Here is a 23,936-nt window from a genome sequence, read left to right as displayed (position 1 = left end):
TGTGTCTGCTGACGTGACCACTGCTCAGCACAGACAAGTTCCCTGTAAACCTTTTGGTTCTGTTAACAAGGCTGTAAAAGAACGTGGAGCCTCCTCTTGTCTCCGTCTACCTGCCTACCTGTGCCTGTGTTTGTGTGGTTTGTGCGCTCGCTCCTAGCAATTTATGACTATGCAAGCAGTCTGTGGGAATGCTGTGTTACCTAAATGAGTGTGTGTCAATGCGTGCATGCTCATGCACACACTTCATTGCATTCGTCTCCTGGTCTATGCGTAGAGTGGAGACAAAGTGAATTGAGAAAGCAGTAGCGGTGTTGGTGGTGGTGGTGGTGGTTGTGAAGGGGAGGTGGGGAGGAGACGAGCTACAGCCTGCAAGCCCCAGACGGGCTGGCTCCGGAGGGGCTGCACCCAGGCACAGAGCTGCCTTTGTCAGGGTAATTATCCTGACGCTCACCCTCCGCTGGTGGAGCTACCGGTTGGTAGGGTGGCTAACGCACTAGCGCCACCATTCATCAGTGGGGGAAAGCTGTCATTGTAGGAATATAGATCCAGATGATGTTTAACATATATGAAGACATTGTATAGAAGTTTACTTGTGTGCAGAAGGACACTCAGCTAAATCATTGTTTTCTATGGTCTCTTCACACTCACTCAGCTGTCAAGGGCATTACCCAACTCAACACCATTACCCTGATATTAAGGCTTCCAGTCCCAGTCCCTGTGACGGTGGTATCCTGCCTCGATAGAATCTCCCAGCTTTCAGCAGCCGCTCGGGCCCCAGTCAGCGAGCAGGAGGGACAGGGAGACAAGAAGTGCCAGAGGAAAGACAGGGAAAGAGATAGGCCAGGTATCTGCCAATGCTCTGTGTGTGTGTGTGTGTGTGTGTGTGTGTGTGTGTGTGTGTGTGTGTGTGTGTGTGTGTGTGTGTGTGTGTGCATATGCAGGGGAACCAAAGGATTATCCCGTAGGAGTTAAATGAAGCCTGTCCAAAGCAGGGAGACCCTGCCCAGCTCTTTAAACGCCTTCTGTTGACTGTAGTTGCTGTATCTAGAAGGTGGCAGCGAGCCAACAGGCTTGAAATACAGCAGGAAACTCAATAGGCTTGATGATTTAGTGTTGTTTACAGTGGCAGACAAGGAGCCATCTTCGTCAGCCAGTCTGTCTTTCTCTGCTTTTCCCACTCTTCTTTTCTTTTCTTTTCTTTTCTTTTCTTTTTTTTCTTCCTGTCAGCTTTGCTTTTGGAGCTGCCGCCCTCACCTGCTTCTGAGGACACAGATCGTTTGCATATGGAGAGACATGATTTGTTTGGCACATTGCGGTCAATATTTCTCTCTGCCATAAGAGATCCAGGAGTCTTTTAGAAGTCATTTCTTTGGCAGTAACGTCAGTTGATGCTTGAATATTTGCTTTGTTAAGCAGACAGTTGATGTTTCATGTTATGGCTAGAAAAAAAAAACATACGCCAGAGCCAGATGTCCAGGTTTGAATCCCCTGAGCCCCATCACTCCATCTCTGCTCCCCTTTCTGTTTATTTCTGTCTTAGTTTTCTCCTTTTGAAAGTTTAACTAAAAATCCAATATTATGACCTAAAATACCTCTTTCTCCCTCTAACTCTCTTTCCTCAGGGTTCCAAGGCTTGTTTTCTGCGGGACATCCCCTTCTCAGCCATCTACTTCCCCTGCTATGCTCACACCAAGGCTTACCTCACTGAGGAGGACGGAAGAATAGGCCCTGCCAAGATGCTGTTTGCTGGAGCTCTGGCAGGTAAAATACTTCCATCACTACTGCCTTTAAACTTGATCAGATAAGAGACAGGGAACATAACCCCATGAATGATATCGGGCCGTGGAATGGATCAGGTATTTGTCCAGATGCAACTGATCCGAATTAAAAACAATTACTTTGCCAATGTCAGTATGAAATTCAGTGTTTCTACTGTCAAAGAAATTCCCTCTCTGCAATGTGGAAAACAGAGTTTAAATGTGGGGAAAAGAGAACATTGATGAGCCAAAGTTAGACTGGTGCATCCTTTTCAATAGAGAAATGAAAAATCACAGAATTTATTATCAGGTCTGGTTAAGGCTTGGTTCTTCTTAAGAGGAACTTTTCTTTAAATAAATTAGGACACTGTAGTAATTGTCTTAATCTGTCTCATGATGCCAAGTGCAGTCATTTGACAGTTCCATTCTCTGCAGTTTGTTGTAAACTATTTGATAACTCAGCCTTGCGGAGTGTGCCCATGACTTTCTCTTGAAAATGCAGTATTCCGTAAAATATCTGTCTCTCCATGGTGAGCCAGAAAAGTCAGCTTCAGTCCTTGACACAATGTGCAGATCCTTGAAGTTTATGACAAAAAAAAAAAAAAACATCTTTGGTGCGGTCCAGTTTTGAACAGAGTGTGCGAGCAGGTCTCGCTGTGCTCGCTTTCTCCTCAGACCTCCACAGGCCTGCAGTAACAGTAGCAGAGCTCGGAGTTTGGAAGCCAGGCAGCCTCTGACCGCAGGCTCCATGGCGGTAGCTGCTAATTAGAGCGCTGCTCGGTGATTGGGGACTGGGGTTTTGGAGCTCTGCTGCAGGGAAGCGCCTCACATGCCTGCCAACCAGGCCGGCAGGGAGGCTTTCCAATCCTAATATCTTGTACATGGGCATACACATGCATGTGAGAAAGCACCAACTCTTGCACAAACATGCTTGTGCATACTCTATACTTTATGTTCGCACTGCAGGAATGCATACAGTCTTGTGTGTGTGTGTGTTTGTTTCAGTTTAGCCACAGCACTGAGCTATAAGAGACCATAAGGACCAAAGCCTCCACTGATGACTTAACAACTTTATGTCCTCGGCATAAAACTAAGATGGAGTTTTACTGTTGGATTTATCCTAAAGAAAACACTAGTAACAGCCCAGCACTCTCCTGCCAAGTTAAAAAGCTTTACAGCATTTGCATAAAAGACTTAATATTTGTTTTGAATCCTCAGAGATGTGTCAGCAGCACTCTCTTTTTTGACGCAGAGGCACGGCACAACACGGGAAAAAAAATCATAAATCCAGCCTCCCTCCCTCCATTTTATTTTATTTTTTTTTTTGTACTCTGGTTTCTCACCACAAGACTGGCAGCCATGGCCCACAGACTCCGGGCTGAAACGAGCCTCATGATTTCTCCATTTTTTTTGTTACTTCGACACATTTATCATCCCTCTTTCACATATATTTATCAGCGGTTGCAACATTCTGGCAATTAGTGTTTTACAGTCAGCACAGGAAATTGAATTACATGCTCAGTTTGCACAGAATTATTTAGCGAGGCATTACTCTACTCTGTGAAGATCACAGTGTTGGCCATCTCTTACTGACATTAGCTCTTTATGTGAGAAAGAGTTACGGAGGGAGTTTTTGCTCGTATTAGCTGTGGGGTGTGAGGAATATCCTGACATCTACTGCTCGGATTACCATGAAATTTGGAATGAATATTAATGAGGAGGATTTCTAAAAACCCACTTTACCTCAGCACACACGTCAAGTCAAATCTTTTCAACTCTTTTGTCCATGACAGGGTGAAGTAATGTTTTCAATCCAGTCATGTAGAGGTGGAACAGGCTATTTATAGATTAGTCAGCTGACAGAAAATGAATCTAGCAGCTATTTTGATAATCATTTAATCGTTTGAGTCACTTTAAAAACACAAATGTCAAACGTTTGCTGGAAGTGTTTTTAAAAAATGGCTGTATCCCAACAGAGGATCTGAGGATGGAGGGTGTCGAATGCTGTTCTCATTGTAAAACACTTTGAGGCAAATTTCTGATTTTCTCTAATGACAATAACAGTGTCAGCCCTGAAGCCGTCAGACGTCTGCCTCGACCGGCTGGTTTGAAAGTGATGTGTGATGTGTCACATGTTTACATGGAGATGTATAGTGATAGTAATGGAGAGGAGAGAGGAGCTCAGTGCATCATGGGAAGTACCACAGCAGTCCCACTCCATCTCCCTCTCTTCCTCTCCTACTCTCCTCCTTCACCTCCTCTCTTCTCCTCACCTCCTCTCCTCTCCTCACCTCACCTCCTCTCTCTTCTCCTTCTCCTCTCCTCTCTTCCTTCCCTCCTCTCCTCCTCCTCAGTTCAGTGCAGGTGGTCAGTCTCCACCGGGTGCTAGTCTGCTACCTAATGCTGAGTTGATCAGGCTTGCTGAATAGCTCGTTTGGCCGCTACAAAAACCAAGAAGTCAGAGTAAATCGTCAAGAGGGCAGTTGATGGTAATGACCGAGCCATCAATGATTGAGCCCATTCATGGCTGAAGTGGCTGGAGTGGGGGCTTTGCAGTCACTTCCGTCAGTCAGCCAGTCACTTTCGGCGGCACACGGGGCACAGTGTGCATTGCTGTCATTACCGTCCATTGTCTGGCCCCTTTCAAACGGCTGTAAGAAAAGTGGGAGAGAGGAGGAAAGGAAGAAAAAAGGTAGAGATTAAATAATGGCCTCGCTGGTGGTATGGATTGGTCGATGGCGAAGTGATAGGAACTGGCCGCTGCTTGTGTGTGTAGTGTACGTACGCGGCAGACTTTGCTTGCAAGATGGTCAAAATCCAAGATGACGTGTTTTAAAAGAGGGAACAAAGAATGCTAAAGCCACTCTATCAGGCTTGCACACGATGATATGCAAGATTTCAGTCAATCGCTGATGGCTGCTTTCTACAAAATCATCTCATTTGTTTGGAGCTGATTTTAAATATGTGCTCTATTTAGAATCAAACACTTTCAACTGTTAAAAAAAAGAAGAATAGGAAAAAAAAAAAAAAACAGCACATGAATAAACGGCTCTTGCATTTTTCTGTCCAGGCATGCCAGCGGCCTCTCTGGTGACCCCAGCAGACGTGATCAAGACCAGGCTACAGGTGGCGGCGCGTGCCGGTCAGACCACCTACAGCGGCCTGGTGGACTGCTTCTGGAAGATCCTCAGAGAAGAGGGGCCCCGTGCTTTCTGGAAAGGAGCTGGAGGTAATTCAGGACTTCGTTTTTTTGGTCTGGGCTCCACCTCTCAGGCTACATACAGGTTTACCTACTGTGTTACCAACCTACTGCTGGAGATTTTTAGGCCGTATGCAACCTGAGAGAAGGTCTGCAAAAAATGACTGATTAAAGTACCTCCATCACCTCCTCATGTTTTTGTGGGGGAAAAAAAAGATTTCATTTTATTTTTATTTACTCTTAATATTTTCCTCAAAAGATGCCACAATTGAACATCAAATATAAAGCAAAACACTGGACAGTTTGTCAATGTGGAGGAAGAAAATCTGATTTGTTCACCACACTGCCTAAACAAAAAAGATAGTGTCATTCTATTTTGTTGAGTTTTTTTTCTTCTAAAAACATGACCATACTCTGTTTAGTAAGATAAAAACAAAAACGTATTTTGTAAATATAAAGTGCTGAGACTGAGTTGGCTGGTTACATATTAAAAATTTTAATTAAAATCTGGCAGATTAAAAAAAAAAAGAGCATTTATCAGGATAAACTTTAGAATTCTGTCTGATTTAGTTTTTCTGCTTTATATTTAGATTAAATGACTGTAAGTTATTTGAAGTTATATTGAAGGTATATAGAAGTACATGTAATATTCTACCTGAAGATATAAAATATATGTTATATTTTTTATCTATCTAATAAATAGTAGTGTTTTGTCATCCCACATAAGAGGGGCCAACTGTTTCCATTATTATGGAAAGTTAAATAACCAGTTTAATCATAATTTATTATTTGCTTGATTGCTTTAATTGTAGATAAATTCAAGGTTTGGTTAAAGAACCTCTGAGCTACCACATGTGAAGCCAAACCAAAGAACTTGATTTTATATTTTTGAATTTGAACAAGCTCATTTCTGCTTCTTCCTGCAGCTCGAGTGTTTCGCTCCTCGCCTCAGTTTGGAGTGACTCTGGTGACCTATGAACTCCTGCAGCGCTGGTTCTACATCGACTTTGGAGGACAGTAAGTCTGATTCTCGTTTTACTCACTGCCTTCACATAAGCTCAGCTGCCTGTTTTGCTTTGTTGTTACTGTCACTATAAAACGATCTCCCAGTGAAAGAATATAAAACACTCAGACATTTCGTCTTTGAAGACAGAGTGCTACATGTAGTTCATCCTGTTATCAAACACCAACACCTCCTTGAACAGCAGGGTCGGTTTCAGCGTACGGTAGCTGCTCTTGGTGCGTGTCCTCCCCTCCTGTGCGAGAGACATAGAGATGCTGCAAGACCAAAAATAATTTTACGTGCATGTGAACTGACAGACTGCAGCTCTCACTCAGAGCTCTGGATGTGACAATTTTCTCAAACTCGAGAGTTTTTACTGCACCGTGATCAGGGGCAGACAGCACCCATTTGACATGTACATGTCCTCTCCCTAATACTGGGACTGAAACAAGCTCATTTTTCCTCCTGAAAATAGGTCACACTCAGGAATAATAATTCAATACTTCTCTAAGTTACAAAAAAAAAAGGAGGGGAGCCGGTGGGGAACAGAGGCGGCGAACCTCTCAATGTGACTAAGAAAATTCTTCTTTTAACGGACAGCTGAGACTGAGTTGCGCACGCATGTATTGGCTGGATGGCTCATTACTTTTACATGAAGCTGCCTCTCACAGTGAAACAAAATCAACTGCAGATCCAGTGAGTATTCACTGTGGTTTGGAGCGAGTTCATCCGTGTTCCTTTGCCGTCCGCGTTGGCAGCGAATCACAGAGCTCGGCGTGGAATCAGTGAGGGATCTGATTCAGTTTCAGCTTAAAGGAAGAAATGTTTAATCGCTCCACTTTTGATTTTCTATTATCTTCTCGGGTTTAATAAGATGATATTAGTCAAAGACTGAAAATAATGATAAACGGGAGAAAGTTCACCCTTCCTTTCTCCCATTTGGTTAAAATAACATCTTATACTATGTTTATGTTGTTTAACAGTTTTCCACCTTTCCATGTTGCCTTTCTCCTCCTTCTGTCTCACTGTGCCTCTGGCTTCGTCTTCCATCTGTCTTTCTCCCTCTCTCCACACCGCAGAAAGCCGGCTGGCTCGGAGCCCACCCCCAAGTCTCGGATCAGCCTGCCGGCGCCCAACCCCGACCACATCGGAGGCTTCAGGTTGGCTGTGGCCACGTTCGCTGGCATCGAGAGCAAGTTTGGACTCCATCTCCCACGCTACACGGTGGTGACGGCCGCGGCGGCGGCAGCAGCCCCCGCAAACACCCCCTGAATTGCTTACTTTTTCAGGGTGGCGGCGGGGGGGTAAGTGAAAGAGAGGGCTGTAACGTTCTTCGTACTCAAGTAATTGTTTGTAGGATTTTAAGTTATTGATTTAAAATTATTTATTATTTTTTCTGTGACAGATGTTGAATATACCTTAACAGCTTTGGAAGATAGTATCAGTAACTACACACAGTTGCAGCTTTTTTCCAGTGTCTTCCTTTTGTTGCTTTATAATCAAAAGCACATTCCTCATGTGATCAATATAGCTGGCAAAAGGAGGATCGATCGGTCATAAATGTGACACTTCTGTATATATGAGATAATCCAGAGACATATTTTCATATCTACACAGCTGTTTTGATCCTGAGTTGCTCATTTGATCAAATGTATTTACAAGAATACGAGCAAAAAACAAAAAGTACTTGAATGTAAAGACGACGTGTAACATTCGAACTGTAAACATTGTTTACTGTTGTTAAGATGTTTAGTTTCGGGTCTAAATGCAATGCAGATGTGTAAATATCTGAAAGAGAGAGCTGGCAGCAACTGCAGATCTGTAGTGTGTCACGACTGAGTATTTAAAAATCTGTACAGTGCAGAGAATGTAGTGTTACATATGGTGTGTAATAATCGTGCCTTACTGTACGTATGGCAGCAACATGTGTACTGAGAGTAAAGAGAAACTTATATTAGTAAACTGAATGTATGCTGGAGTTTTCATTTCAACATTTCAAGAGAGGAAAAACAGGACCCGTCAGTTCATCAGCTATGCTTTAATGGTAAACATAGCAGGTTTAAGACCGAGCACTCTGCATTACAATATACCTCTTATTAACTGTTACAGTTCATGAAAGAATATACAGCCGTAGCTCTCGCTCAGAACTAAAGACCAAAGTGCCAAAACCACACCTGTTTCTGACACCCTGAAACACTGACACACAGCAGCCACGAAGCCCCACGTGTGAAAACGTCACCATTATTAGCTCCATGTTTACGCATCTGGAATATTTCAAGAATGAGTTGCATGCAGGCTTAAATTACAGAGAAAAGAAGCACAACGTAAAGTGACCGTGACATTTCTTAAACAATACATGACTAGTCTATGGACCCTGCTTTGTTTCTTTTTTTTTTTTACAGTAGTGCAAAGCGTTGTTACAGTACACATATCTTCATAAGGCTATAAGACTGCCACTTTGTATATACTGTAGGCTCACGAGTTGCATGCGACACATCATTTTAAGTCATTAAACGAATAAATAAGGGTGGACAAATCAGGAGGAGTCAACAGTTTACCCATTAACAGACAGCTTGCATTTACAGGGGAGCAAATGCAAAGATACAATAAAAGCTGCGTCTCGTTTGGACAGGACAGGAACGTGAACGTAAAGGTGGAGAAATGGAACAAAACTTGAGTGAGAAGCACATGCTACAGTGACACCGATAAAAGCACACCAGGTCTCTTGATTCACTCCGCTTTGGTTTCGGAGTCCTGGTCTATGAAGCCAGCTCCATAGGACCCTCTTCCTCGCTGTCCGCCCGATTAGCGCGAATCTCCATCAGGGTGCGGGCAAAGCGTGCCCAGTCGTCTGCGTGAGCCACCGACAGCTGGAGGAAGCATCACAGAAACACAGGTATTAAGCACTGGGTGGACACATCTACATGGTATGTAGGCACCACAGCTGATCTGTTACGTTGTTTTAAACGCAGTCCTGATTTTGATCTTTTTGTCTACAGCCACGCTACAGGCTCAACCATCAGACGTTATCATCCCTAGAACCACGCTGCTAACGTGGCTAACAATCTGCATGAACTGCAGAGACCACAGGGCTAATACAGGACTTGTCAAACTGACTGTTGTTGCTCTTTAAGTGTCTAGCTCGAGCTGTGCACTGTGGGAGTCCGAGTGAGTGGGACAGAAGCCACGGCCGCCACCCAAGCTGTCTGCAACCGCTTTGCGTAGCCAGGCTGTAATTAAACAGGAACCAAGAGGGGAGGGAGGCAGCCATTTTGACCCCCCCCCCTCCCCACCCCAACTCCCCCACAGAGCTGGGCTGGCCTCAGCAGGGGGCTCTGCCAGAACATCATCTAGGTGCCTGAGTGACTTCAGCATTAGCTGCGTTTTAACGGTCTAGAGGCTCCAAAGTTAAAGACACACTGTTGGACTCTGGGTTGTCAGAAAAAAAAAAAAAAGCAGCAGGTCCAAAATATTTTCCTGTCATGGAACAGAATCAGACCACTGACCCCAATCTGCTAGAGTTCTGTCCCATGGCAGAAAGACTTTTGTTTTATGATTTGGACTTTCCATACAGAGCAACACCAGCAGAGGACCAATCAAAACATTCCTAATCCCCGCTGATAAATGACCTCAAACTAATTTGTACTGAGTAAAATAATACTGAAATAAAAGTATCTGGTGTTTTGCTTTCCTGGATCTGTCTCAAGGGTCTCTGTTGGTCCCCAAGACCGCACTGCTCTGCATGGAATTGCTGGCAGTTTTTCTTTTTTTTTTATTAACATGCTGTTCCTAGTTTTAGCTCTATAAGGGGAGTTTCTAGTGAAGTAAATACCCCAGCAGTATCACCTCCACACACACACTCCATAAAACCTTTCAACCCCATGCACTTTTATTGGTGACTCTTCGTTACCATCAACCCAGCCTCTCTCCAGCTTACCACACAGCAAAAAAAGATGCAAACGTTGCACGTTGCAAACGTTGCATGTTGCTGTCTTGCTTTGGGGTGTTTCTAGTGCAAAATATTTCCACACAGCAGACATGTTGTGCTGAAAAGTTGGTTAGCCATGGTGCTGCTCAATGCTCGCCTGCTAGCTGGCTGCAAACTGAGGAATGGATTTCCTGAACGGTGGCGTGTCTCATTACTCAGCGTCACATTGAGACACGCCCACGTTCAGGAAATCCATTCCACATTTTGCAGCCAGTTAGCAGAGCAGCCGGCAGGGAATCAGTTGTGGAGTCATTTCAGCAGACATTAAAGCACAGACATGGTTCATGGATCGGAAATCTCAGCAGGTTGGATCTGAAATTTCCTATCCGTGAATTATGTTGGTATCGGAACCCGATACCAATACTGGATCGGATCGGCCCCATCCCTACCTAAAATGGTTGGTTGTGGTGCATGTGGAGGTTTTACTGTGAAAAATGTTCTTATTTCTACTCTCTACAAACCCTGTATACACAAAATGCTGAAGTACAGTATGTACTATATAAAAATCCTGATTCAGTCATTATTACATACATGATTTCCCTCTGTGCAGCAGGTTTTCTCACCACACGACACTTTATTTTGGTAAAAATCAGGAGAGAGGGAGGTTTCCACTGATGAGTTGTAACCGATGTTTTGTTTAGCCAGTAAGACCAGTAACTCCAATGTCAGCCACTAAAATCTCTTAATCCACTGTAATACAACTTAATTGCAACAGTGCAATAAATTTTGGTCATTGTAGTTCACTCATGCTTTTGGCACCTAGGGTGTAATTAAATCTTGATTGTTTGAAAAGGAAGCCCGCGAGAACCACGGGCTCCATGCATCACAGCACTCAGAGTGAATCCAACAATGCTCTGAGCAGATTTTTTTTTTTTTTGTAAACCAGAGCAGGCTGCCAAAATATTCACCTTTGATGTGAGAAACACCTGAGTGCAACACTTTTAATATAGCGCACTTACTATGATTAACCTGTTAAAGCAAAGAGCACTCACTCTGCTCTTTTTTCTGGGTACCAAAAAAGATTCTGACCACAGACAGTATACAGCATGTTTCTGCTTTACAGTAAATGTGATATGTGATTCATCAATTTCTCAAGTGCAGGATTATTATCTGTACCTCTCCAGTGTCATAGATCCAGACTCGGCCCTCTGAATCACCCACAGCCACTTCCTTCCCTCCTGAAGACCAGCGGACCCTGTTGAGAGCCGACGCACCCTCAATGGTAACACTAGCAGTTGGTACCTGGTGAAGCATTAAACAAACAAACAAAAACATCTTAGTCAAAATCCTGCAGTTTTTTTTGTGGAACCTTCCACCTGTGCATCGGATCACATTACATGTCTCTAAATTGTACGGTTGTATGTCGTTATATTTACATGAAACATCAGATTGAGATTACTCAGTCCAAGTCCTGCTTCAGATTGATTTACAGACGATCTATGTGGAAGCAAAGAAAGGCCATGGTAATTTCCATTTTTATAAACAACCGTAAAGCTAATTGTTAAATTTCATCACAGCAGAAGTGTTGAAATTCAAATAATTTGTGTACAGGTTCACAAACTCCAAATATCATTAGACTCACTTTTTCATCTTGAATTTTGTTGTCTGAATTTGACCAATCTAATTTAAAGCAAACTGACTTTAGACTTTAAAGTTTGAAACTGCATAACTTGGAAGTGTCTTCTCAAACCACATGCAGTCAGACAGGTTGATTTCAAAGTAGAATACAGTATTTCTATGCTATAAATTCAGTGGCATTTAAATTTCTCCATTAAGTTTTCAGCAGTGGTTCAGTTTCACATTTATGTATTCAGCTGCTGAACCATCACAGCCTTTCTTTGTTTCCATAACCCACAGCCCAATTTGCAACTAAATGTAAATACTGTGTGAGCCTTTAAGGAGGCACATGAACCTTTATGAAATTCTCCAACTCATCCATAAAAGCAGTAAAAGCCTCCAGCCTGCCACCTGCAGGCAATGACTGTTGCAGCTGCAGTCTTGTTCATAGCTGCTATTTCAGTGTTTGACATTTTATATTTTTTTATGATACCTACAGCCTGCCAAAAAGTTCATGAGTGAGTTTGTAAGTCAGTTGCAAGCCAGTCCCATTAAAAACAAAAAAAAAAACAAAAAAAGAATCCCACCTAGCTTCCATTTCTAAACAAAATGCACTGAAATAAAGATTTACACTTGCAGCATGTCTCTTGAGTCCCAATTTCTTTTTATTTAATGGCTTTAATTGCTGTTTGAGCGATTCTTAAGATTTATTGGAAAATGGGAGCGATTATAGTCTAATTTACATAAGAAATTTACGACAACTTCATCCAAATGCGCTACAAGTTAGACAAACATTGATGTCAAATTTACAGTTTCTCCTTCAAAAGTGGATACACAAGGATATTTACTGTATAATAACTGCCTTCATGTTTGCTGTTGTGGGTGAGCTGATGCTCTCCTTAGTAAACAGCAGCACTCGTGCTACACCTTTAAAAACAAACCTAAAACCATCTGCAGTGTTTCCATAAACGCTTCCTGACATGTGGCAGGCGAGTCTGACACATGTCACCACTGGAGACAGAGGCCTTGGCATCATGTCGCCTCACACACTGAGCTCCTGCGTATTTAAAGCAGCGCTAACCACAGACTAACTGCCATTAGTCTGCTAGCTTCCACCGCTCCACTCTAGTGGATCTGTACTGTATCTGTATTGGCTATAAATGTGTATGCGAGTCTCTGTGTGTGTGTGTGTGTGTGTGTGTGTGTGCGTGGTGGAAATGAGAACCAGGCGCGCCGCACTGCTCCGTTAATGTCGTTATGACTGTGTGTTTTTAATATGACGGCAACAATGGAAGTCTGTTGCTATTAGACTGTGTGTGAGTGAATGAATGAATGTGTGCGCATGTGTTCGGCACATCCGTTTGTGTGTGTGTGTCTGAGCAAATGTTTCTCATAATGCACATTGTTAGCCGAGTTAGGCCGTCGATAATTAACTCTTCCTCTGTCAGTGAAAAGGCCGCTGTTTAGGGAACCATGGGAAACTTGTCAGTCAGTCAGTCGGAGTTGGGGGGTTAAAACAAGAAGAAAAGAGAGATTAGATGAGACAATAGAAGTGATTTAACCCACGAAATCCTGGGTGATGAGATCAGAATTTTATGTACGTGTACATTGCAAAGAAGCTGCGAGAAAATAAGACGAATAAGAGGAAGAGAGCATTATGAGGAGAGGGAGGAGAGCATCTGCAGAGATGCAGACTTGTGTTAAGGTTGAAGGCACTGTGGGTGTTGTCTCCATGGAAACAAAGAGCGAAGGAGAATGGAGGATCCTTTTATCCCGAGTTTTACCTGAGTGATCAAAGATTTGGTATCTACTCCTCTGTGAGAGTTGTAGCAAAGTATGTGTTTCAGACTCACAACTAAAGTTATATTTTTAAGATAACGCAACTTTTTCCTCTTACTTAAAGAAAATGTTTTGGAAAATGCACGTATCTGCTTTCTTACAGACAGATGAGAAGACTGATACCACGCTCGTGTCTGTGAGGTAAATATGAAGCTGCTTAGCATAGCTTAGCATTAAGGGTGGAAACAAGGTGAAACAGCTCACCTAACTCTGTCCAGTGCTCACCAATTAACGCATTATTGTTTGTTTAAATCTAAAATTAAAATAAAACTAAAGCTGCAAGCAGCGATGGGCGTAAGGCTTAAAAATATGCGAAAAAAAGTCATATTTTAGTAAGACCTTAAAATGTCATAAAAAACGTCATAGTATAGTAAGGCTTCAAAATATGCCAAAAATAAGCCATATTTTAGTAACACCTCAAAATGTTATAAAAAAAAAAAGTCACAATATACTACGGCTTCAAAATATGCTAAAAAAAAGTCATTTTTTAGAATGGCCTCAAAATGTCATAAAATGGTCATAGTATAGCCAGGCGTCAAAACACACCAAAAGAAGTCAAAAAATTTTTTAGCCTCAAAATGTCATAAAAATGGTCATAGTATAGCAAGGCGTCAAAAACGGCCAAAAAAAGTCAAATTTTTTTTTAGCCTCAAAATGTCATAAAAATGGTCATAGTAAAGTAAGGCGTCAAAATCGGCAAAAAAGTAGAAATTTTTTTTGCCTCAAAATGTCATAAAAATGGTCATAGTATAGTAAGGCGTCAAAATCGGAAAAAAAAAGTCAAAAATTTTTTTAGCCTCAAAATGTCATAAAAATGGTCATAGTATAGCAAGGCGTCAAAATCGGCCAAAAAAAGTCAAATTTTTTTTTAGCCTCAAAATGTCATAAAAATGGTCATAGTATAGTAAGGCGTCAAAATCGGCCAAAAAAAGTTATTTTTTAGAACGGCCTCAAAATATCATAAAATTGGTAATAGTATAGTAAGGTGTCAAAATCGGGCAAAAAAAGTCAAAAAGATTTTTGAACTCAAAATGTCATAAAAAACGTCATAGTATAGTAAGGCGTCAAAATCGGCCAAAAAAAGTCAAACATTTTTTTGACCTCAAAATGTCATAAAAAAACGTCATAGTGTAGTAAGGCGTCAAAATCGGCCAAAAAAATTCCAAATTTTTTTTGACCTCAAAATGTCATAAAAAATGTCATAGTATAGTATGGCGTTTTTTTGGGGCAAAAAAAGTCAAAATTTTTTTTGACCTCAAAATGTCATAAAAAATGTAATCTATAGTATGGCGTTTTTTTCGGGGAAAAAATGTCAAAAATTTTTTTGGCCTCAAAATGTCATAAAAAACGTCATAGTGCAGTAGGTCGTTTTTTTCGGGCAAAAAAAGTCAAATTTTTTTTTACCTCAAAATGTCATAAAAAACGTCATAGTACAGTATGTCGTTTTTTTCGGGCAAAAAAAGTCAAACATTTTTTTGACCTCAAAATGTCATAAAAAACGTCATAGTATAGTAAGGTGTCAAAATTGGCCCAAAAAATTCCAAATTTTTCTTGACCTCAAAATGTCAAAAAAAACGTCATAGTATAGTAAGGCGTCAAAATCGGCAAAAAAAAGTCAACAATTTTTTTTTACCTCAAAATGTCATAAAAAAACGTCATAGTATAGTAAGGCGTTTTTTTCAGGCAAAAAATGTCAAAAATTTTTTTGACCTCAAAATGTCATAAAAAACGTCATCTATAGTATGACGTTTTTTTCGGGGAAAAAATGTCAAAATTTTTTTTGGCCTCAAAATGTCATAAAAAACGTCATAGTATAGTATGTCGTTTTTTTCGGGCAAAAAAAGTCAAACATTTTTTTGACCTCAAAATGTCATAAAAAACATCATAGTATAGTAAGGCGTCAAAATTGGCCAAAAAAAATCCAAATTTTTTTTGACCTCAAAATGTCATAAAAAACATCATAGTATAGTATGGCGTTTTTTTCGGGCAAAAACAGTCAAAAAATTTTTTTGGGCCTCAAAATGTCATAAAAAACGTCATAGTATAGTAAGGCGTCAAAATCGGCCAAAAAAATTCAAAAAAAAATTTTGACCTCAAAATGTCATAAAAAACGTCATAGTATAGTAAGGCGTCAAAATCGGCCAAAAAAATTCAAAAAAAAATTTTGACCTCAAAATGTCATAAAAAACGTCATAGTATACTATGGCGTTTTTTTCGGGCAAAAAAAGTCAAAATTTTTTTTTACCTCAAAATGTCATAAAAAACGTCATAGTATAGTAAGGCGTTTTTTTCGGCCAAAAAAAGTCAAAAAATTTTTTTACCTCAAAATGTCATAAAAAACGTCATAGTATAGTATGGCGTTTTTTTCGGGCAAAAAAAGTCAAAAAATTTTTTGACCTCAAAATGTCATAAAAAACGTCATAGTATAGTATGGCGTTTTTTTTCGGGCAAAAAAAGTCAAAAATTTTTTTTACCTCAAAATGTCATAAAAAACGTCATAGTATAGTATGGCGTTTTTTTCGGGCAAAAAAAGTCAACATTTTTTTTGACCTCAAAATATCATAAAAAACGTCATAGTATAGTAAGGCGTTTTTTTCGGGCAAAAAAAGTCAAAATTTTTTTTGACCTCAAAATGTCATAAAAAACGTCATAGTATAGTAAGGCGTCAAAATCGGCCAAAAAAAATTAAATTTTTTTTTGACCTCAAAATGTCATAAAAAACGTCATAGTATAGTAAGGCGTCAAAATTGGCCAAAAAAATTCCAAATTTTTTTTGACCTCAAAATGTCACAAAAGACGTCATAGTATAGTATGGCGTTTTTTTCGGGCAAAAAAAGTTAAAAAAATTTTTTGACCTCAAAATGTCATAAAAAACGTCATAGTATAGTAAGGCGTCAAAATCGGGCAAAAAAAGTCAAAATTTTTTTTGACCTCAAAATGTCATAAAAAACGTCATAGTATAGTAAGGCGTCAAAATCGGCCAAAAAAAGTCAAAAATTTTTTTGACATCAAAATGTCATAAAAAACGTCATAGTATAGCAAGGCGTTTTTTTCGGCCAAAAAAAGTCAAATTTTTATTTGACCTCAAAATGTCATAAAAAACGTCATAGTATAGTAAGGCGTCAAAATCGGCAAAAAAAAGTCAAAAAAAATTTTAACCTAAAAATGTCATAAAAAACATCATAGTATAGTATGGCGTTTTTTTTGGGCAAAAAAAGTCAAAAATTTTTTTGACCTCAAAATGTCATAAAAAACGTCATAGTATAGTATGGCGTTTTTTTCGGGCAAAAAAAGTCAAAATTTTTTTTGACCTCAAAATGTCATAAAAAACGTCATAGTATAGTAAGGCGTCAAAATCGGCCAAAAAAAGTCAATTTTTTTTTTGACCTCAAAATGTGATAAAAAACGTCATAGTATAGTATGGCGTTTTTTTTTGGGCAAAAAAAGTCAAAAATTTTTTTTTCACCTCAAAATGTCATAAAAAAGGTCATAGTATAGTATGGCGTTTTTTTCGGGCAAAAAAAGTCAAAAAATTTTTTGACCTCAAAATGTCATAAAAAACGTCATAGTATAGTATGGCGTTTTTTTCGGGCAAAAAAAGTAAAAATTTTTTTTGACCTCAAAATGTCATAAAAAACGTCATAGTATACTATGGCGTTTTTTTCGGGCAAAAAAAGTCAAAATTTTTTTTGACCTCAAAATGTCATAAAAAACGTCATAGTATAGTATGGCGTTTTTTTCGGGCAAAAAAAGTCAAAAAATTTTTTGACCTCAAAATGTCATAAAAAACGTCATAGTATAGTATGGCGTTTTTTTCTGGCAAAAAAAGTCAAAAAAATTTTTTACCTCAAAATGTCATAAAAAACGTCATAGTATAGTATGGCGTTTTTTTTGGGCAAAAAAAGTCAAAAATTTTTTTTACCTCAAAATGTCATAAAAAACGTCATAGTATAGTATGGCGTTTTTTTCGGGCAAAAAAAGTCAAAAATTTTTTTGACCTCAAAATGTCATAAAAAACGTCATAGTATAGTAAGGCGTCAAAATTGGCCAAAAAAATTCCAAATTTTTTTTGACCTCAAAATGTCATAAAAAACGTCATAGTATAGTATGGCGTTTTTTTCGGGCAAAAAAAGTCAAAATTTTTTTTGACCTCAAAATGTCATAAAAAACGTCATAGTATAGTATGGCGTTTTTTTCGGGCAAAAAAAGTCAAAATTTTTTTTGACCTCAAAATGTCATAAAAAACGTCATAGTATAGTAAGGCGTTTTTTTCGGCAAAAAAAAGTCAATTTTTTTTTTGACCTCAAAATGTCATAAAAAACGTCATAGTATAGTAAGGCGTCAAAATCGGCCAAAAAAAGTCAAACATTTTTTTGACCTCAAAATGTCATAAAAAACGTCATAGTATAGTAAGGCGTTTTTTTCCGGGCAAAAAAAGTCAATTTTTTTTACCTCAAAATGTCATAAAAAACGTCATAGTATAGTAAGGCGTCAAAATCGGCCAAAAAAAGTCAAAAAATTTTTTGACCTCAAAATGTCATAAAAAACGTCATAGTATAGTATGGCGTTTTTTTCGGGCAAAAAAAGTCAAAATTTTTTTTGACCTCAAAATGTCATAAAAAACGTCATAGTATAGTAAGGCGTCAAAATCGGCCAAAGAAAGTCAATTTTTTTTTTGACCTCAAAATGTCAGAAAAAATGTCATAGTATAGTAAGTTGTTTTTTTCGGCCAAAAAAAGTCAAAAAAATTTTTGACCTCAAAAAGTCATAAAAAATGTCATAGTATAGTATGGCGTTTTTTTCGGGCAAAAAAAGTCAAAAATTTTTTTGACCTCAAAATGTCATAAAAAACGTCATAGTATAGTAAGGCGTCAAAATCGGCCAAAAAAAGTCAAAATTTTTTTTGACCTCAAAATGTCATAAAAAACGTCATAGTATAGTAAGGCGTCAAAATCGGCAAAAAAAAGTCAAAAAAAATTTTGACCTAAAAATGTCATAAAAAACATCATAGTATAGTATGGCGTTTTTTTCGGGCAAAAAAAGTTAAAAAAAATTTTTGACCTCAAAATGTCATAAAAAACGTCATAGTATAGTAAGGCATCAAAATTGGCCAAAAATATTCCAAATTTTTTTTGACCTCAAAATGTCACAAAAGACGTCATAGTATAGTATGGCGTTTTTTTTCGGGCAAAAAAACGTAAAAAAATTTTTTGACCTCAAAATGTCATAAAAAACGTCATAGTATAGTAAGGCGTTTTTTTTGGCCAAAAAAAGTCACATTTTTTTTTGACCTCAAAATGTCATAAAAAACGTCATAGTATAGTAAGGCGTCAAAATCGGCCAAAAAAAGTCAAAATTTTTTTTGACCTCAAAATGTCATAAAAAACGTCATAGTATAGTAAGGCGTCAAAATCGGCAAAAAAAAGTCAAAAAAAATTTTGACCTAAAAATGTCATAAAAAACATCTTAGTATAGTATGGCGTTTTTTTTGGGCAAAAAAAGTCAAAAATTTTTTTGACCTCAAAATGTCATAAAAAACGTCATAGTATAGTATGGCGTTTTTTTCGGGCAAAAAAAGTCAAAAAATTTTTTGACCTCAAAATGTCATAAAAATCGTCATAGTATAGTATGGCGTTTTTTTCGGGCAAAAAAAGTCAAAATTTTTTTTGACCTCAAAATGTCATAAAAAACGTCATAGTATAGTAAGGCGTCAAAATCGGCCAAAAAAGTTAAAAAAAAAGTCAAAATTTTTTTGGACCTCAAAATGTCATAAAAAACGTCATAGTATAGTAAGTTGTTTTTTTCGGCCAAAAAAAGTCAAAATTTTTTTTGACCTCAAAAAGTCATAAAAAACGTCATAGTATAGTAAGGCGTCAAAATCGGGCAAAAAAACTCAAATTTTTTTTTGACCTCAAAATGTCATAAAAAATGTCATAGTATAGTAAGGCGTCAAAATCGGGCAAAAAAAGTCAAAATTTTTTTTGACCTCAAAATGTCATAAAAAACATCATAGTATAGTATGGCGTTTTTTTCGGGCAAAAAAAGTTAAAATTTTTTTTGACCTCAAAATGTCATAAAAAACGTCATAGTATAGTAAGGCATCAAAATTGGCCAAAAATATTCCAAATTTTTTTTGACCTCAAAATGTCACAAAAGACGTCATAGTATAGTATGGCGTTTTTTTCGGGCAAAAAAACGTAAAAAAATTTTTTGACCTCAAAATGTCATAAAAAACGTCATAGTATAGTAAGGCGTCAAAATCGGCCAAAAAAAGTCAATTTTTTTTTTGACCTCAAAATGTCACAAAAGACGTCATAGTATAGTATGGCGTTTTTTTCGGGCAAAAAACGTTAAAAAAATTTTTTGACCTCAAAATGTCATAAAAAACGTCATAGTATAGTAAGGCGTCAAAATTGGCCAAAAAAATTCCAAATTTTTTTTGACCTCAAAATGTGATAAAAAACGTCATAGTATAGTATGGCGTTTTTTTCGGGCAAAAAAAGTCAAAATTTTTTTTGACCTCAAAATGTCATAAAAAACGTCATAGTATAGTATGGCGTTTTTTTCGGGCAAAAAAAGTCAAAATTTTTTTGACCTCAAAATGTCATAAAAAACGTCACAGTATAGTATGGCGTTTTTTTCGGGCAAAAAAAGTAAAAAAAAATTTTGACCTCAAAATGTCATAAAAAACGTCATAGTATAGTATGGCGTTTTTTTCGGGCAAAAAAAGTCAAAATTTTTTTTGACCTCAAAATGTCATAAAAAACGTCATAGTATAGTATGGCGTTTTTTTCGGGCAAAAAAAGTCAAAATTTTTTTTGACCTCAAAATGTCATAAAAAACGTCATAGTATAGTATGGCGTTTTTTTCGGCAAAAAAAAGTCAATTTTTTTTTTGACCTCAAAATGTCATAAAAAACGTCATAGTATAGTAAGGCGTCAAAATCGGCCATAAAAAGTCAAAAAATTTTTTGACCTCAAAATGTCATAAAAAACGTCATAGTATAGTATGGCGTTTTTTTCGGGCAAAAAAAGTCAAAATTTTTTTTGACCTCAAAATGTCATAAAAAACGTCATAGTATAGTAAGGCGTCAAAATCGGCCAAAGAAAGTCAATTTTTTTTTTGACCTCAAAATGTCATAAAAAATGTCATAGTATAGTAAGGCGTCAAAATCGGCCAAAAAAACTCAAATTTTTTTTTGACCTCAAAATGTCAGAAAAAACGTCATAGTATAGTAAGTTGTTTTTTTCGGCCAAAAAAAGTCAAAAAAATTTTTGACCTCAAAAAGTCATAAAAAATGTCATAGTATAGTATGGCGTTTTTTTCGGCCAAAAAAAGTCAAATTTTTTTTTGACCTCAAAATGTCATAAAAAATGTCATAGTATACTATGGCGTTTTTTTCGGGCAAAAAAAGTCAAAAATTTTTTTGACCTCAAAATGTCATAAAAAACGTCATAGTATAGTATGGCGTTTTTTTCGGGCAAAAAAAGTAAAAAAAAATTTTGACCTCAAAATGTCATAAAAAACGTTATAGTATACTATGGCGTTTTTTTCGGGCAAAAAAACGTAAAAAAATTTTTTGACCTCAAAATGTCATAAAAAACGTCATAGTATAGTAAGGCGTCAAAATCGGCCAAAAAAAGTCAATTTTTTTTTTGACCTCAAAATGTCACAAAAGACGTCATAGTATAGTATGGCGTTTTTTTCGGGCAAAAAACGTTAAAAAATTTTTTTGACCTCAAAATGTCATAAAAAACGTCATAGTATAGTAAGGCGTCAAAATTGGCCAAAAAAATTCCAAATTTTTTTTGACCTCAAAATGTGATAAAAAACGTCATAGTATAGTATGGCGTTTTTTTCGGGCAAAAAAAGTCAAAATTTTTTTTTACCTCAAAATGTCATAAAAAACGTCATAGTATAGTATGGCGTTTTTTTCGGGCAAAAAAAGTCAAAAAATTTTTTGACCTCAAAATGTCATAAAAAACGTCATAGTATAGTAAGTTGTTTTTTTCGGCCAAAAAAAGTCAAAAAAATTTTTGACCTCAAAATGTCATAAAAAACGTCATAGTATAGTATGGCGTTTTTTTCGGGCAAAAAAAGTCAAATTTTTTTTTGACCTCAAAATGTCATAAAAAACGTCATAGTATACTATGGCGTTTTTTTCGGGCAAAAAAAGTCAAAATTTTATTTGACCTCAAAATGTCATAAAAAACGTCATAGTATAGTATGGCGTTTTTTTCGGGCAAAAAAAGTAAAAAAAAATTTTGACCTCAAAATGTCATAAAAAACGTCATAGTATAGTATGGCGTTTTTTTCGGGCAAAAAAAGTCAACATTTTTTTTGACCTCAAAATGTCATAAAAAACGTCATAGTATAGTATGGCGTTTTTTTCGGGCAAAAAAAGTCAAAAATTTTTTTGACCTCAAAATGTCATAAAAAACGTCATAGTATAGTAAGGCGTTTTTTTCGGCAAAAAAAAGTCAATTTTTTTTTTGACCTCAAAATGTCATAAAAAACGTCATAGTATAGTAAGGCGTCAAAATCGGGCAAAAAAAGTCAAACATTTTTTTGACCTCAAAATGTCATAAAAAACGTCATAGTATAGTAAGGCGTCAAAATCGGCCAAAAAAAGTCAATTTTTTTTTTGACCTCAAAATGTCATAAAAAACGTCATAGTATAGTATGGCGTTTTTTTCGGGCAAAAAAAGTCAAAATTTTTTTGGACCTCAAAATGTCATAAAAAACGTTATAGTATACTATGGCGTTTTTTTCGGGCAAAAAAAGTCAAAATTTTTTTTTACCTCAAAATGTCATAAAAAACGTCATAGTATAGTATGGCGTTTTTTTCGGGCAAAAAAAGTCAAAAAATTTTTTGACCTCAAAATGTCATAAAAAACGTCATAGTATAGTATGGCGTTTTTTTCGGGCAAAAAAAGTTAAAAAAAATTTTTGACCTCAAAATGTCATAAAAAACGTCATAGTATAGTAAGGCATCAAAATTGACCAAAAATATTCCAAATTTTTTTTGACCTCAAAATGTCACAAAAGACGTCATAGTATAGTATGGCGTTTTTTTCGGGCAAAACAACGTAAAAAAATTTTTTTGACCTCAAAATGTCATAAAAAACGTCATAGTATAGTAAGGCGTTTTTTTTGTCCAAAAAAAGTCAAATTATTTTTTGACCTCAAAATGTCATAAAAAACGTCATAGTATAGTAAGGCGTCAAAATCGGCCAAAAAAAGTCAAAATTTTTTTTGACCTCAAAATGTCATAAAAAACGTCATAGTATAGTAAGGCGTCAAAATCGGCAAAAAAAAGTCAAAAAAAATTTTGACCTAAAAATGTCATAAAAAACATCATAGTATAGTATGGCGTTTTTTTTGGGCAAAAAAAGTCAAAAATTTTTTTGACCTCAAAATGTCATAAAAAACGTCATAGTATAGTATGGCGTTTTTTTCGGGCAAAAAAAGTCAAAATTTTTTTTGACCTCAAAATGTCATAAAAAACGTCATAGTATAGTAAGGCGTCAAAATCGGCCAAAAAAAGTCAATTTTTTTTTTGACCTCAAAATGTGATAAAAAAACGTCATAGTATAGTATGGCGTTTTTTTCGGGCAAAAAAAGTCAAAAATTTTTTTTACCTCAAAATGTCATAAAAAACGTCATAGTATAGTATGGCGTTTTTTTCGGGCAAAAAAAGTCAAAAATTTTTTTGACCTCAAAATGTCATAAAAAACGTCATAGTATAGTATGGCGTTTTTTTCGGGCAAAAAAAGTCAAAAAATTTTTTGACCTCAAAATGTCATAAAAAACGTCATAGTATAGTATGGCGTTTTTTTCGGGCAAAAAAAGTCAAAAAATTTTTTGACCTCAAAATGTCATAAAAATCGTCATAGTATAGTATGGCGTTTTTTTCGGGCAAAAAAAGTCAAAATTTTTTTTGACCTCAAAATGTCATAAAAAACGTCATAGTATAGTAAGGCGTCAAAATCGGCCAAAAAAGTTAAAAAAAAGTCAAAATTTTTTTGGACCTCAAAATGTCATAAAAAACGTCATAGTATAGTAAGGCGTCAAAATCGGCCAAAAAAAGTCAATTTTTTTTTTGACCTCAAAATGTCATAAAAAACGTCATAGTATAGTAAGGCGTCAAAATCGGCCAAAAAAAGTCAAAATTTTTTTGGACCTCAAAATGTCATAAAAAACGTCATAGTATAGTAAGGCGTTTTTTTCGGGCAAAAAAAGTCAAAATTTTTTTGACCTCAAAATGTCATAAAAAACGTCATAGTATAGTAAGGCGTCAAAATCGGCCAAAAAAAGTCAAAAAAAATTTTTACCTCAAAATGTCATAAAAAACGTCATAGTATAGCAAGGCGTTTTTTTTGTCCAAAAAAAGTCAAATTTTTTTTTGACCTCAAAATGTCATAAAAAACGTCATAGTATAGTAAGGCGTCAAAATCGGCTAAAAAAAGTCAAAATTTTTTTGGACCTCAAAATGTCATAAAAAACATCATAGTATAGTAAGGCATCAAAATCGGCCAAAAAAGTTAAAAAAAAGTCAAAATTTTTTTGGACCTCAAAATGTCATAAAAAACG

General features: G+C 36.9%; 2 protein-coding genes across 3 annotated transcripts in view; one reads left to right on the top strand and one right to left on the bottom strand.

Annotated features, from left to right (window-relative positions):
- Nucleotides 1–7,921, top strand: part of LOC121191823 (calcium-binding mitochondrial carrier protein Aralar2) — a 51,277-nt gene extending 43,356 nt beyond the window's left edge. For both annotated transcript variants that reach the window (XM_041053261.1, XM_041053260.1), the window contains 4 exons: nt 1,623–1,761; nt 4,828–4,986; nt 5,883–5,973; nt 7,039–7,921. In XM_041053261.1, coding sequence (XP_040909195.1) covers nt 1,623–1,761; nt 4,828–4,986; nt 5,883–5,973; nt 7,039–7,231 — 582 coding nt within the window. In that variant the 3' untranslated portion in view covers nt 7,232–7,921. The remainder of the gene's footprint in view (nt 1–1,622; nt 1,762–4,827; nt 4,987–5,882; nt 5,974–7,038) is intronic.
- A 107-nt stretch (nt 7,922–8,028) lies between these two features.
- Nucleotides 8,029–23,936, bottom strand: part of LOC121191546 (cytoplasmic dynein 1 intermediate chain 1) — an 85,211-nt gene continuing 69,303 nt past the window's right edge. Inside the window, exons 17-18 of the mRNA XM_041052713.1 lie at nt 11,064–11,189; nt 8,029–8,829 (exon numbers count right to left, since the gene is read on the bottom strand). Of these exons, the coding sequence (XP_040908647.1) occupies nt 8,719–8,829; nt 11,064–11,189 (237 nt within the window). The 3' untranslated portion in view covers nt 8,029–8,718. The remainder of the gene's footprint in view (nt 8,830–11,063; nt 11,190–23,936) is intronic.

Source organism: Toxotes jaculatrix, chromosome 13 (genome assembly GCF_017976425.1).
Source record: "Toxotes jaculatrix isolate fToxJac2 chromosome 13, fToxJac2.pri, whole genome shotgun sequence".
Classification (NCBI taxonomy): domain Eukaryota; kingdom Metazoa; phylum Chordata; class Actinopteri; family Toxotidae; genus Toxotes; species Toxotes jaculatrix.
Note: the sequence above shows the minus strand (reverse complement) of the source record. Positions and strands in the feature narration are given on the sequence as shown.